The following is a 13,692-nucleotide window of genomic DNA, read 5'->3' on the forward strand; positions in this document are numbered from 1 at the left end:
TTGTTTTTTATTTTTTATTTTTATTTTATTCTTAAGTAGTATTTCACTTTTTCCAATTACTTGCAAAGACAATTCTTTTTTTTTTTTGCAAGGCAATGGGGTTAAGTGGCTTGCCCAAGGCCACACAGCTAGGTCATTATTATGTGTCTGAGGCCGGATTTGAACTCAGGGAGTCCTGACTCCGGCCGGCGCTCTATCCACTGCACCACCTAGCCGCCCCAAGTTGTTGCTATTGTTAAAACATTTCAACTTGCAACTACCCTTTGGGGTTTATATTAGACAGGGTAGATATGCTACATGTGATCAAGCAGAGAATTATTACTGTATTTAGTTGACTCCAAAAGCCTTCCCTTATTTTCTGATAGCTAGCTGGTTCAGAGCCTTACCCAGGATTCCTTCACAGGGAGTTGAGTGATCATGGGCAAGCTAGGTTATTTCTTTTCTTATTAGCCATATTGTTGTCTTTCTGATAGTTGACCATACATTCTTTAATACTAAACGATAAAGATGCAGGCTAAGTGGTGGACAGAATCAAACATATTAATTCTTTTCAAGTTTATTTTTAATTCTTATTCTGAAAATTAGGAAAACAATTAGATAATCATTTAGGTTTTAGGAAAAGATATCCAAATTTTAGAATTTGACTTTTGAGTCAGTATAACTTGGGTTCAAATCCCACCTCTGACATATGATGTCTGTGTGACCGAGCAAATCATTTAATCTTAGAGACAATAAATTATAGAGCACTTGCCAAACTTTAATGGTAGAGGAAAATTCCTTACCAAAGAACTTTTAAAAACTGATGAAATCACAAATCCCGGTCAACAGTACATCTGTACATATAAGTATACAGAATTTAATCATGATCATGTGTGCTATATAAAAAAAAGATATGATATAAGTAAAATGAATCTTTTATTTAAAAAAATTTAATCATTCCAAGGTCTATGTAGCATATACTTTACATTAAAGGTTCAGATAGGTGGTGTTGCATAAAAGTTTCACTTAAACCAGTTCAGAGATATTTATTAATTTAATATAGCCTGGAACAATTTATTTGAAATATATGCACTCTATAAAAATTAAACGAGTATACATTTAGCTTTCTTTGTTTCCATCTGTGAGTTCTTTTGAAGTAATGAAATAATGTTTCCTAAATGTACTATCTTCCTAATCAAGCTTCCATATAGCAATCCATCCAAGTCTGAATTCAAGTGCCAACATTCACATCAGGAGTGACAATTTCAGCAAGAATAATAGACTCTTGTTTCTCAGAATTCATTTTAATTCATTTCAATTCTTATTAACTACACAAACATGCACGGCTCAGAGTCGTAGTCTTATTCCTTCTTCAAAATATATCCTGTCAAAGAATTTGACTTCCCAGGTGACCAACAGGTTGGAGGATTTGACATTTTCTTTGGTTCCCACATGGTAGGAGCTTAATATGGGGGACCTAAGAATTCACATTATCACTTCGTTAATCCATGAGGACATAGTGGTCACTAGGAGCTAGGGGGAGGGGTTTAAAAGGTCTCAGGTGCTTGGCTGTTTGATTTCAATGGGAGCTTTGTTCACTTGAGTTAGCTTAAGAAATTCTCAATATATATTCTTTTTGAATATTCTTTTCCTGCTATGGCTAAAGAAATTTCCTTTTGTTAGTCGCTGTATGACCTTTTAATGATATTGTTTTAACTATCAGTGCATTGACATGAGCTGATCCTAGCCCAGAACACCCCACTAACTCTCGAAAAAGGAATTATATACACTAGAATTAGCAGCTGTCTTCACATGACATGAAATAAAGAAGTCAGCAAGGTGATAACCTTATGAATTAAGTGGAGAACACTAAAAATCCATAGATTGGTACTGTGAAATTTATATAGAAATTTGTCTGTTGCTGCAAAACCTGGCCCCATATTTAAACCTTGTCTTTAGAGTTCTGTTGCATCAAGTAGATTTCAAGTTGGAAGAGTCAAAGGTAAATAAGGTTAGAAATCCATTCTGCCTGAGAAGGGCCCCTAATTATGTAGAATGTAAAAAAAAATTTTCCTGAAGAGTTACTACATTTTCCCTGGGTCAATGATGTCTATTCTTTGTTCTCAAAGAAGATTGTGATATCAGAGAGGTGATGCCATGACAAGCAAGTGGATTGGATTTGAGTGAAAGGTTGCTGTGTTGTCACCAGCCTCACTTTGTCCTCCAGAGTCATCTAGGTCCAATGGCCAGATATGAATCAGGATAATTGGAGATGCCCTGGATACCAGGCAATCAGGGTTAAGTGACTTACCCAAGGTCACACCACTAGTAAATATTGTATCTGAGATTTGAACTCAGGTTCTCCCAATTCTAAACTGGTACTCTGTCCACTGCATCACATAGTTGCCCTCCATACCAGTAAAAAGTGGTAGATGTTAGCTAAGCCAGTCAGACAGCTAAAGTATGGAAAGAAATGAGTCCATGAGTATTATATATAAATATTGACAGGACCTAAAGGAAAAAGACAAGAACCCATCTGAGGCCAGTCATCTCCTCCACAAGTTACTTGGAGATAGGACTTTGACTGGGGGCAAATGAATTTCCCGACATTTGGAGGCTGAAACAGTTTTGAATACGAATTCTGGGAATAAAGTGCCACCAAAGACAAAAGAGTCAGAAAATGAATAAATGAAATCACAAGTTGTAAAAAGCAAGTTAAAGTCAATGAAAATCTCAGAAAAAGATAATAGTTAAAAATGTCAAGAATAAAGGCAGTCAAATCAGCAGCAGTGATACTACAACCAGAATTAAATCAATATTAAAAGAAAATATAGCAATCTGTAGATTTGCAACATGAAATTCCAGAAAGGTTTAAGAGATAAAACAGACCAATTAGAAAATAATTCAATTGAGAAGAGATGGAAGAACTTAGGACCTACACAGAAAGAAAAAAAAAATAAGACTATATATGAATAGAAAGTATCTACTCTACCTACATAATAAAAACAAATCCCTTGAACTTCAAACATCAAACTATAGGTAAATAATCAATTTCATGATAAAAAACTAAAGGAAAATAATTCTCCACTCACAAGGAGTTACAGGAGAATGGGAGAGATGCAAAAGCAAGGGATAAAATAGGAATAAGGCAAAGAAGAAATCTGGGATCACTGGTGGAGTGGGTCTCTTTTACATACTTCCACAAAAGAAGAAATACACTTTTTACAGGGATTTGTGTCTTTTACAATTAGTCTAATATGACAGAATGTATTACATGAGAAGACCATCTGAGAAAGTACTTTAACTCCTTAATTAACATGTTGACTCAGGAGAAGAGAAATTATAGCTCCTGGGTAAGATTGGCATACAAAAAGTTGGAAGGGCTTGTACCCAGAAAGAAGATTTCATGGCTAGGGAGAAAAAAATAATCACAATGAAGGGTGTCAAATTGATTCTGAAACAATTGCCACTCTGAAGCAAAATCCACAAAACAACTACATAGGAATTGTCCAAATTGACAGTTCTTCTAGAACTTAGAGAAGGAAATCTAACTTTATACTTTAGAAGCTTTAATACATGAAGAACACAAAGTACTAAATATCATGAATTGAATAATAAGGATTTATAACAAACAAAAAATGAACCGATACCGGAAGTAAGATGATCCGGGAAAACAATGCACACAGTAGCAGCAATATGGTAATGATAGAAAAGATTTAGCTGCTCTGGTAAATGTAATGATCCACGACATTTTCAAAGAACTCATAATGAAAAAATGATGTTTGCCTTCAGAGAGAGAGAGCCAATGAACAACAAATATAGATTGAAGTATATGTTCTTAACTTTTAAAATTCATATCATGTTTGCTGCTTTTTTCAATGGATGGGAATGGGACTAGAAGAATGAAAAGAATTCAGGGCTCAAAATTTTGAAAAAAGAATGAGAACAGAGAAAAGTAATAATTTTAAAGAAAAGGTCAACAAATGAAAAACTAACAAAAAAAGAGGAATGGAAAGGAGAGTTATGTTTGAATTAATCAATTAAATGAGGAGGAAAACAGGGAATTAAGTTAGATAAATAAAAGGAAGAAAGAAAAAGAAACAATAAAGTTAACTACAACTTCAAAACTAAACAAGGGGTTGAAAAACAAAACTGGTATCAGTGTAAGGGGAAAAAGAACCTCAGGGAATATGGTTGACCAAGGTAATTAAAGAAAATAATTGTAGGAGCAAAATACTATCTAAAAGAGAAAAAAATTAAAAAGCATTAAAATATATTAGAGATAAAAGCAGTAAAATTTAAACCTATATCTATACTATTAAACGAATGACAGAAAAAACCCCACCTGCACTCTGTTTTCACAAAAAAAAAATCTAAAAATCAAACAAATAGACAACCTAAGAGTGAGAAGCTGAAACAAAATTTATTATGCACCAGGAGAATTAAAAGAAAATAGGAGTTGAAATCATACTTTTAAAGTGAAAACACTATCTTGAAGAAGTCAGTTTTGTTCATTTTTTTAGGCATTTTAAAAAAATTTACTTATTTAAGGCAATGGGATTAAGTGACTTGCCCAAAGTCACACAGATAGGCAATTATTAAATGTCTGAGGGAGGATTTGAACTCAGGTACTCCTGACTCCAGGACTGGTGCTCTATCCACTGTGCCACTTAGCTGCTTCAGTTATGTTTATTAAATTATACTATACTTAAATTAAATTGAATTATACTATAATATAGTATATAAATTATACTAAACCTATCCTGTACTAAATTATACTGTACTTTACTATACTTAAACTATACTTTAAGAAAAATTAGAGAATGAATCTATATAAAAGCAATTGTATGTATAATGAAAATATATATACACAGTAGACTAGACAGAAAAGGAATAGTGGGTGTGGCATGAAGGGAAGTTATCCTGGGGGAATTAGGACTGCTTTAAAATAAATCAAGCAAAAATATCTAAATTCCTAAGAAATGAAAATAATGATTTGTCAGAAAAAAAAATATATATATATATATACACACGACACACTATTAGGAGACTGTAACTCCCCCTCTTAAACTTGGAAAAATGTAACAAAGATTGACAAAAGGGAAAAATAGAGAATTGAACAATAATTAAAGTGCAATTCAAAATACCTGTAAGCTTTCAATTCACCTTCAGTTTCTCTGGCAATGATACCAAAAGATAAATGTTGGAGTCAATGTTGGAGGGGGTAAAATAAAAATAGATAAACGAACGTATTGCTAGTGGAACTATACATTGTTACAACAGCTTTAGGAAATAATTTGGGTATATGCCAATCAAATAGCTGTCTATACTCTTTGACCCAGAGTTCCCCCTTTTAGACATAGAAAGAAAGGACCTATATTCACTAAGATATCTATAGGAGAAATTTTTGTGGTAGCAAAAAGAACCAAAAACTAGAAACTAAATCAAAGTCTGCCAATTAGGAAACTAAACAAATTCTGATAATGTAATGGTATAATATTATGCTTTAAGAAAAGATGATTATTAATTCAGAGAAGCATGAAAAAACTTGCAGGAACTGATATAAAGTGAAGTTGGAAGAGGTAGAAAAACAATATGCACCATGACTGCAGTAATGGACTTGGAATGAAAAATAACAAATAAAAAATGAATGTTGCAAAATTAAAAAACATATGGTCCTAACAAAATGCTACAAGAAAACCTTCCCTGAGAAAGAATAAATCCATGGATGTAAGATTTTATAAAATATTGGTTAGTTTGTTTTTTAATTTATTTTCTCTTTTATTATTTCATTTACAAGAAGACCTTTCTTGTTATATGGGGTAGATATCTGGAAGGGCGGAGAGGTAGTGGTAAAGGTGGAAAACTTTGGTTATTTGAAAACAAAAGAAATAATTTTTAAAAAAATCTGATTCCACACTGAATGCCTTTAGAAATAATCATCTTTTTTGTATTATTTTGAAATAGTATATTAGAAAGCAATGATTTATGCAGGATGGTTGTATATTTAAGTATAAAGTGCTTTGCAAACTTTTAAAGCTATACATGGGCATGTATCTGTGTGTATGCTATTCTTATTGTTCCAACTTCTTGATGCCTTATCAATGTCAGTAATATTAAATGATGGAAAAATGAAACAGAAATTCACTCCTGTTACTGTAGTCTACTGGTCTAATGATTTCCTTCAAAGAAGTCATTGTTAATTGATCAATTAATACTTAAAAGTCATCATTTACACACCAAAACCCAAATCCAGCATTATAATTTTTAAAATATTCAGACTGAGAAAATAATGACAAATATTGAAAATAAGCCAAACCAGGATACTTTCTCATAAGCTTGTTTTAACATTTTTGTGGCCTCAACATAACACTGCCTTTTGAGAGTTTTGGAAAGCATTCAATTTGGGAACCTAAAAAACAGAGTCTATGACCCTGGGTGAGTCACTTCACCATTTCTGTGCTTTCATGTGCAGAAGTAGATGGAAAGGGAACTATATGATACCTGAAATCCTTCAAACCTCTAAATCTTGGATCGTTAACCTCATATCAGCAAAATATATAATAGAAAGTTAATTGGATTCTGATTGCATGCTAACTCGTAATTTCCTTGTACAAGATTTCTAGTAAAAGAGGCCTTAAAATGGAATGAATAAAACAATGTAATAATTTATGACTTCAGGGAGAGTGCATTGTTTAAAAGACCTGGATTGCTGTGGGGTTGCTGTTAGTAGTGGTGTTCTTGTTTTGGCAAGATAAGAATTTGGGGGAGGAAGTGGATATTGAAATGATCTAGTCTAAAGGAAAAGACAGCATTATAAACTGAGAAAAACCATTATCTATGGTACATTAAGGATTAATCGACCAGAAATACAGGATATTACATTGGACACAACTGATGCCAGGTGTTATTTTGCTTGCAGAAAATCTGTATTTTATAAAGATCATAAAAAGAATGAATTCTCAAGCTGACATACAATGAGAACATACAATGAGAAAGAACAAACTGTGATTGCTTCATCAGGAAAAATAAATTAAAATTCACAACAGTGAGCATCTTCTGCAGGCTTTTCAGGGAAAACAATAATGTGGAGCTTTCTCCCCTCTTTTTTCTGTTATAAGCTTTTTTGTCAAAGCCTGAAAAGTGCTCATTGCAGTTCAAAATATATTGGCATAGCTATCTAGTGTTAGAAACCTTTTCTTTGTGGTGCTGTGAAAATCTATTCTGATTAATGATAAACAAACCTCCAAAGGCTCATTGGTTTCAAAAGGCATCCAAAAGCAAAAGTTAGGAAGGACAAAGGTCTTTAGATTAGACTACTCAGGAGACTACTATTTCTTCTGATCATTTTCATTCTGTCAGATTCCAATTAGAGCAGTCATATAGTTAAATACTTACTCCAATATTTCATTACTTCCACATCCTTTGCTGCTTCAAATCAAATAACTGAAATAGGTTGAGGGGGAAGGAGGGAGAAGGGGAGTTAAGACTTTTTTTCAAATTTAAAGAAAGACTTTTATTCAGAATAAGCTTCATTTGACACACAGATTCTTGCTGATCTTACCTTCAGACATCTAAATTCAATCTGCTTTCTATCCATTTGATTTTTTTTCCCATTGAGATCACAAAGCTTTTCATTTTGGCATTTTTATTTTAATCTATTTCTCAGAAAGCAAAAATGTTACAATAATTTAACATAGGTTCTAAGAAATAATTATGGTAAGCATTCTCCAAAACAAACTAAACTCAGTATTTTCTTTTCATTTAAAACCAAATTTTAACTACTTTTATAATATTTATAATTTTAATAAGGAAATTAGGGAAATGTAATTCATTTTTCAAGGTCAGTTTACATGAAAAATTCAGACTCTTCATTTTTTAACTGAAGAATACTATGCTGTTCCACATTAAGATACACATATTTTTGCATACTCAAAATATTTTGAGGATCATGATTGTTAATATCACTACAACATGATAATAAATCTTTCATTCAGTCTTTTTACCTGTCATTAGCAATTTTCTGAATTGAATTGTGTCCTTTACTTATTTATTTGCTTGTTTAGATGCTACTAAGCTGTAAATTTATCACATTTCCTGGTATGGAAATTCTTTCCATTGATTCAAATAGCAATTCTTTGGTAATTTGATATAATAAATGGTTGCCTAGTGATACTGAATGGTTAAATCACTTCCTTATGACCACATAACTAGTATGTGTCAGAACTTAAATCCAGGTCTTCCTGACTCCAAGAATCTCAGGGTCAGAAACTTAGGGTCAGAAGGACCTTTGTGATCACCTGCAAAGGGAACTTGAGAAGCGGTCCTCATTTTAGGCCCTGACACATTGATTGTATGAAGTTATATGGTTTAGAGATACAGGATCTGAACTCATATCCTTTGACTCCAAATCTGGTGTAGTCATTTCTCCATACAATACTTCTCTTTGTTGTTTACCATAATGAATATTAAAATTGATATGAAAAGAAATAGATGTATGTCAGAATCTTCCTTCTCATATTACTTAGACATTCATCTTTAAAGTATATAAAATATATTTGAATGTTTGCCCTTTTAATGAGAATGTGTTAATAAATATGTTAAACAGATATATAAAATAAATTGCAATAATAAAAATATTCCATAAAATTGCAGAACACGTTTCATTCATGGTCTTACGTTATTGTCACTATGCTATAAAATTCCATTTCCTTTTGCTCATCTTATCTTCTTATCTTATAGGAAATAAATGATGCTGATGTACAGGAACTGGTGAGAAGGTCAATTGGAAGGTTAACAATTATTCGACAGACATTTCCAGTCCCCCAGAATATAAGTCAAAGGTGTTTCCGTGGTAACCATCGAATATCTTCAACATTGTGTGATCCCAAAGATCCATTCTCCCAGAATATGGAGGTATATTTTTTGTGTCTATATATTTTTCTCCTGCTTTTATTTTGACAAACAACTAATGAATGAGTTTACCACAATGCTTGCTGCCACATAGTAAATAGTTAATAAATTTTGTTAATCTTTTGAATTAAATGAACTTTTAAAGCAGCATTAGAATATTTAACTGCTAAATAAATCTCCTGAAATTCATAACAATTTGTAAATATCTAATCTTTATTTAAAAGAATTTGTTAAAAATTTGTATTGGTTCCATGACATGACCTCATATAGAAATTGTTGTTCAGTTTTTTAAGTCTTGTCTGACTCTTTGTGTCCCCATTTGAGGATTTCTTGGCAAATATACTAGAGTGGCTTATCATTTGCTTCTTCAGCTCATTTTGCAGATGAGGGAACTGAGACAAACAGTTGTAATTGGAATGCCCACAATCACATAGTATGTATTGAGACCAAATTTGAACTCAGGAAGATGAGCATTTTCTGACTCTAATCTCAGTTCTCTATCCACTGTGCCATCTAGTTGCTCTTGTAAAAAGATATTTTTAGTTTAGTAAAACTTGAATAAGAGATATTCTTCAAACAGTGGGTGCTTTATACTATTTTGCACATATTTTTTTGTCAATTAATTGATATTTTACTAGAAATAATAGGTACCATGTCTGTTAGCAAGTAAGATCAACTTCACTAGAAATTAAAATTTCTTGTCATCATCACGGGAGAGGAAGGAAGAGAGAGTCAAGAGAAGGAAAGAGACTAGAAAGGAGAGAAGAGAGGGTAGTGGAGACAGATGAGGAAATAGTGGGGAGGATAGAGAAGGAAAGGAAAGCAGTGAAGAAGAAAGGGGAGGAGAGGAGAGGAAAAGAGAGATGAAGAAAAAGACAAAATGGTAAGTGATCCCACAAGTCAATCTTTTAACCAGGTTTAACTAAAACTCCATGTTTCCTGAGCATATTTTAATTATGCATGAAGAAAAACTTTATAAAATTAGATCTGCTCAATATGGAATGAATCTCTCTTCCTTTTCCTCTAATGAAACATTCAAACAGAACCTGATGACCATCTGAATGGAATATTGTAGAACAGATTCCTGCATTAGATAGGAAGCTAGACTAGTTTCTCAAAGCTTCCTTTAAAAATGAGAATTCTATGAGTTTGCACAAATATAAAATTAATACTTTGAATCTGAAGGTAGATAATACTATTCAGATTTAATTGATACCTTTGAAAGATTATATGGTTGTATCTAAAAGGCTAAAAAAGAAAATGGCTGTACCTAAATTACATGGCATGTAAAAGTTAAAAAAAAGAAAGGGTAATATCAATAAGAAAAGGAAAGTAGGCAATAGACATTAACACTTACGATACAAGAAAATCATTGTACATTAAATATGAAAGTTAGCCTGCTAATATATTAAATGATACCACTTTGGGAAATCAAGCTCACTAGAAAATCCAAGGTCTATGTATTCTTGTGTCATTACTTATACAAATACCATAATATTCATAGACTAACTGATGCCTTTCATTCTGTGAACCTCAAAGTAATTCATGATTATTTTTAGCAATGAAAAATAGTCAACTTTAGCATCAGTTGGGAGGTCACGTGTTAGTGCAAAGAGCTTCCCCTAACAATATCTTATTCTTCATTGCTTGCCTGCCGTATGTGGGTGTTCTTGACTCTATTATGCTCTGATGTGTTTGTATGTTTATCCATTAATCATAGAGTATTTTTTTTCAAATTTTCCATCCAGTTTCACATATTAGCTACTTTTCTCAGTCACCCTCAAAAACAGACTAGCAAAGCAAAGAAAAAAAATGCCCCTTGCAGAAGGAATACAGTTCCCATCACAAGAGAGCAATATAGCCAATGAAACCTCTCTCTTCCCACTTGTATCCCAGCCCAGTGAATTAGTTTACCTTAAAAGTTTCTTAACTGGCAAGACCAGAATTTTCCTGAAGAAAAATAATAATAAAATGAACCAAATATTTGAATAGCAGATAATATCTGAGTAAAGATGAACCCCTGTCCTTTCATCAATACCGTGAATTTTGCTCTCATTCAACAAAGGATTATAAAATAGTTACAATGTTCCCTGGCACTATGTTAAGTTTCTTAACTTAATCTGTTTATTAGATGCTCAAGAAGTTCACATCCTCAATGGAGAGAAAGGACAGGTACACATTTAAATATATACAACCAAAAATACAAGGAAAAAGAGTGAGATGTGGAAATAGAAATTAAGGGGAATCAGGAAAGGTTTTAAGTAAAAGGTAGTACATGCTGAAGCAACTAGTAACACAGGTAAGATCTAAGAGGCATAGAAAGCTGTTCATTTCATGTATAGGGTAATGCTATAGCAAAGACGTAGTCAAAAGAGGAAATAGCATGTGAGTATGTCTTTCCTCTTCTGTACTAGAATGTAAGCTGCTTATGGGTAAGGGGACTGGTGCTGTTTTGTGTGTGTCTTTGTGTCAGATAAATTTGTCATTATCACCCCCTATCACATATCTTGGTATATACTAGATGTTTAATAATGATAGTTGAATTGATTTGAGTTAGATAGGGTAATATCCCAGGAGATGGAAAGTGGAAAAAGGAGATTTTACAGGAATATGAATTATCCTTGGAGGATTTATTTTGCATGATTATGGACAAATATGATGCTTAAGGATGGCTGACATTTTTCATTTAAGTCCCAGTAGATGCTCAGTGATTTGACACTAAATTAATCTTTATTCCTCTGAGTGAACTGCTTCCAATGTTTTCTCTCCCTGATAATAGCATGAATTGTTTAGTTTAGGAAAAACGTAATTTTAACCAAGTGAAAACTTAACTTCTCCAATCTCAGATGTTTGTTTTTATCTTATCAGTAACCTTGTGGTTTTCTGGGTTCTCCTTAGCTAATTATAATTTGGAAAAAATATATAAATGACTCAGATTTTTTCAAATTAATTCTCTATAAAACAAGTTAGGGAATAAGGAGCTAGGCCCTTTATCAATTATCTAGGAAAAGTCGATCTTAATATATCCAGAAGAAGATTTGATCTTAAATTTCAAAATGGATGGGTGTCAGGTTCTGTTTAGAGAGAGAGAGAGAGAGAGAGAGAGAGAGAGAGAGAGAGAGAGAAAAGGAAAGTTCATTTATCAAATTCAGAACCAAAACTATTACTTAAAGATTAGAGTGCTCAAAAAATTGATATGATTTAAGATATTTTGATGAGTGATAAGAGATGTCACAAAGTACTATTCATTCCACTTCTCTAGACTTAAAAATTCAGAATCATCTTACTGCACATGAAATAGCCTTTCAAATTACAGTAGTTCTCCAGTCACAGTATTACTGAGAACATGGGGAAGAAACCACAGCAGAATTTTTCTACATACTTTCCTATTACTTCATTGTAGATGAGGACAATCAAAGACATTGGTTTTTCATTGTATTCTTTTTGATTTGCTCTATGAACACACTGGTAATCAAACCCTCTAAAGAGCCTGAAAAAGTAAAAATAAATTACTTCAGGACAAAATCAGGGTTTTTTGCTTTTGATTTTGCCTTAGGTTTTTGCTTTGGGAGTTAATGATCTAAGGAATTAGATTCCTATTGATGCTGGGGTTTCTAAGTGACATGGTATGCTTTGGAAAAGATAGCTTTCCAGTAACTGGTTAATCATTCTTGTTAGTAATTCAGGAAAGATTTAAGTACAAGAATTCAGTAGACATTGAATCAGATAATTTTCCATTTCATACAGAAGAAGAAAAATAACTAGTACTTTTCAATCTGTTGACATGGTGTATTAGCTGAAATTTAATTTTTTTTTCCAATTCTGTGTGAATCTCTAATCATTGCTATGGGTTGCTGAGTTTCCCTGCTTTTCTCTCTTTTCCATGCACACAAGAGTGCAGACACACACACAGATATCTGTTCCATGAATTTATATCATATGTAGAATTTTGCATTTATACATCTGGAATCCAAATACCATCAAAACTTGAATTCCTTAGAAAATGAGTTATTCAGTTCTCAGATTCTAGTATCTTCAAAGAGTAATGACTGTCTGAGGTCTGATACTGGAAGACCCCCCCACTTCTCTTTATAATACACACAAATAGGCAGATACACAAGCTGAGGTATACAATTTCAATTTTGATTAAAAAAATCAAAGCAAAGGAAAATTTCTTTTTCTATAATCAAATAAATCAGCAAGTTGAACTATAGTACATATTCTAAGGCTTTGAATTCTCAGTTGATCTAAAGACAAGAAGATATCATCAAGTTTAATGATCAATGTATAATTTTTTTTCAGATCTCAAACCTTTATATCTATGACACAGTGCTTCTACTTGCCAATGCTTTTCACAAGAAGTTAGAAGACCGGAAGTGGCATAGCATGGCAAGTTTGACATGTATCAGGAAGAACTCTAAGCCCTGGCAAGGAGGGCGGTCCATGCTGGATACCATCAAAAAGGTACCTTCATGATGACATTCAATTCTAGTTGACTTCTACTTTACCAAAAAAGATAAATTAGTAAAGCATAAATACTCATGGAAATGGATAGTATCCTTACTAATGACATTATTAGTCCAAAGTATAGAACATCAGTATGATAGTTATATTTAAGATGGAAAAAAAGTTTTACTAGAATATCACATTCACATTTAACAAGGAAATGTAGTTTAAATTGATTGGTTCATAATGTTAAGCAGCTACTATAAGTAAGATAGTGGAAGGCATTGAAGGTGATCTGAACATGAATATCATATGATTTGCACCCTCAAAGAAATTTTTACTTTAAAAAATGAA

General features: G+C 32.6%; 1 protein-coding gene across 4 annotated transcripts in view; it reads left to right on the forward strand.

Moving 5' to 3' along the window:
- Positions 1–13,692, forward strand: part of GRID2 (glutamate ionotropic receptor delta type subunit 2) — a 1,800,826-nt gene that overhangs the window by 1,135,388 nt on the left and 651,746 nt on the right. For all 4 annotated transcript variants that reach the window (XM_074228050.1, XM_074228051.1, XM_074228052.1 and 1 more), the window contains 2 exons: positions 8,722–8,895; positions 13,195–13,356. In XM_074228050.1, coding sequence (XP_074084151.1) covers positions 8,722–8,895; positions 13,195–13,356 — 336 coding nt within the window. The remainder of the gene's footprint in view (positions 1–8,721; positions 8,896–13,194; positions 13,357–13,692) is intronic.

This window comes from Macrotis lagotis, chromosome 3, assembly GCF_037893015.1.
Source record: "Macrotis lagotis isolate mMagLag1 chromosome 3, bilby.v1.9.chrom.fasta, whole genome shotgun sequence".
Taxonomy (NCBI): domain Eukaryota; kingdom Metazoa; phylum Chordata; class Mammalia; order Peramelemorphia; family Peramelidae; genus Macrotis; species Macrotis lagotis.